Here is a 1,508-nt window from a genome sequence, read left to right on the forward strand (position 1 = left end):
AGGATTGCTGCTATTATGAGAAGGACACTGACCTGCAGAGATAAGAGGGTTATCATTCCGTTGTATAAGTCTCTGATCAGACCACACTTGGACTATTGTTATCAGATTTGGTCCCCAGGATTTGAAGGGGATAAATTAACTGTGGAAAGGATACAAAGACGGATGACAAAGATGGTTTCAGGACTGTACAAGGATAGTTATGAGGATCGGCTGAGAGAATGTGGACTGCAGAGTTTGGTGGATAGAAGAAGAAGAGGTGATATGATTGAGACTTTTAAACTGTTGAGAGGTGGTTACAGGGTTGACACTGGGGAGTTCTTTTGCTTGGTTGAACAGCGGGAAGGAGTGATGACAAAAGGCCATCCCTGGAAGTTACGAAAGGAAACTGTCAGCAAGAGGGTAAGGAGTGGTTTCTTTGTGTGGAGGGTGGTGGTTGAGCCATGGAATGCATTGCTTGATGGAGTGGTGGGAGCGAGAACGGTCAGTGAGTTTAAAGAGTGGTATGATAGACTTTGTGTTTCTCAGGGGGGACCTCCCCTCGATGAGTCTTGATAGACTTTATGTCTTAGGAAGGACCTCCCTCGATGAGTCTTTTGACTCCTTGGAGGTCCGAATAATAATAATAATAATAATAATATAACAATGATTCGCAAAGGTATGTAGAACTGAAAATCGATTTTATCTTGTACGCTGCTCTGTTTTAAAATGGAAACTTTTTTCTATCCACTAGATTCCAGAAGTTTTCATCTGTTATATGGGATTTTAGCATAATGTCATTCTGAAGATCCAAAATTTCTAGCTCCAGTTCTTCAGCATTTACTTGAACAAGCTTTGCAACGCATGCAGCTATTTCCATTATGTTTACTTGGCAAGTAAAAGGATTGATAAAAAAGGAGATCATTGGCTCGATGATAGTAAATTCCTGAAATCTCTTTTCAAACTGTTCTTTAAGCACTTGAAGATGTTTAACAAATGGTGACAAGTTAAATTCACTATCACCTACCATTTTTTTCATATTTGGAAAATGAACGGGAGATCCCATCTGCAGATGTGATATCCACAAATCCAGTTTTACTTTAAATGAGTTTACAGAGTCTATCATTTTACATGTCTATCTTTTCCTTGCAACTCCAAATTTAAAGAATTCAATTTTTCCATGATGTCTGTGAGAAAACATAAATCCAACAGCCAGCAAAAGTCATTTAGTTCATCAAAATTTTCATTTTTGACATGAAGATATTTTTTTATTTCTTCAATTAAGCTTAAAAATCTTGTAAGGACTTTAACTTTACTGAGCCAATGTACTTCAGTATGCAGGATGAGATCAGGTTCTTTATCTTCAATGTCTTGCAATAGAGCCTTGAAAAGTCGGTGCTGCTCGAATGGAGTTGATTATTTTTGTAACAACTTTCATAACATGTCCAAAGGGCGGTATTTTACTGCACAAAGCTTCCTGGTGGATAATACGGTGATAGGACATAAAGTTTGGAAATGAATGATCTTTCTTG

At 37.9% G+C, this 1,508-nt stretch overlaps 1 protein-coding gene across 1 annotated transcript; it reads right to left on the minus strand.

Annotated features, from left to right (window-relative positions):
• Positions 1-700: 700 nt before the first annotated feature.
• LOC150095392 (general transcription factor II-I repeat domain-containing protein 2B-like) lies at positions 701-1,102 on the minus strand. Its single transcript, XM_090410671.1, has one exon. The coding sequence runs from the start codon at positions 1,100-1,102 to the stop codon at positions 701-703; it is 402 nt and encodes a 133-aa protein (XP_090266797.1).
• Positions 1,103-1,508: the final 406 nt, after the last annotated feature.

The sequence above is a fragment of the Typopeltis vanoorti genome, chromosome 20 (genome assembly GCF_054136105.1).
Source record: "Typopeltis vanoorti isolate ZY-2024b chromosome 20, IOZ_Tvanoo_1.0, whole genome shotgun sequence".
In the NCBI taxonomy this organism is placed as follows: domain Eukaryota; kingdom Metazoa; phylum Arthropoda; class Arachnida; order Uropygi; family Thelyphonidae; genus Typopeltis; species Typopeltis vanoorti.

Excerpts from the sequence above, each read along its gene's own strand:
- LOC150095392 (XM_090410671.1), bottom strand. The coding sequence starts at position 1,102 with ATGATAGACTCTGTAAACTCATTTAAAGTAAAACTGGATTTGTGGATA.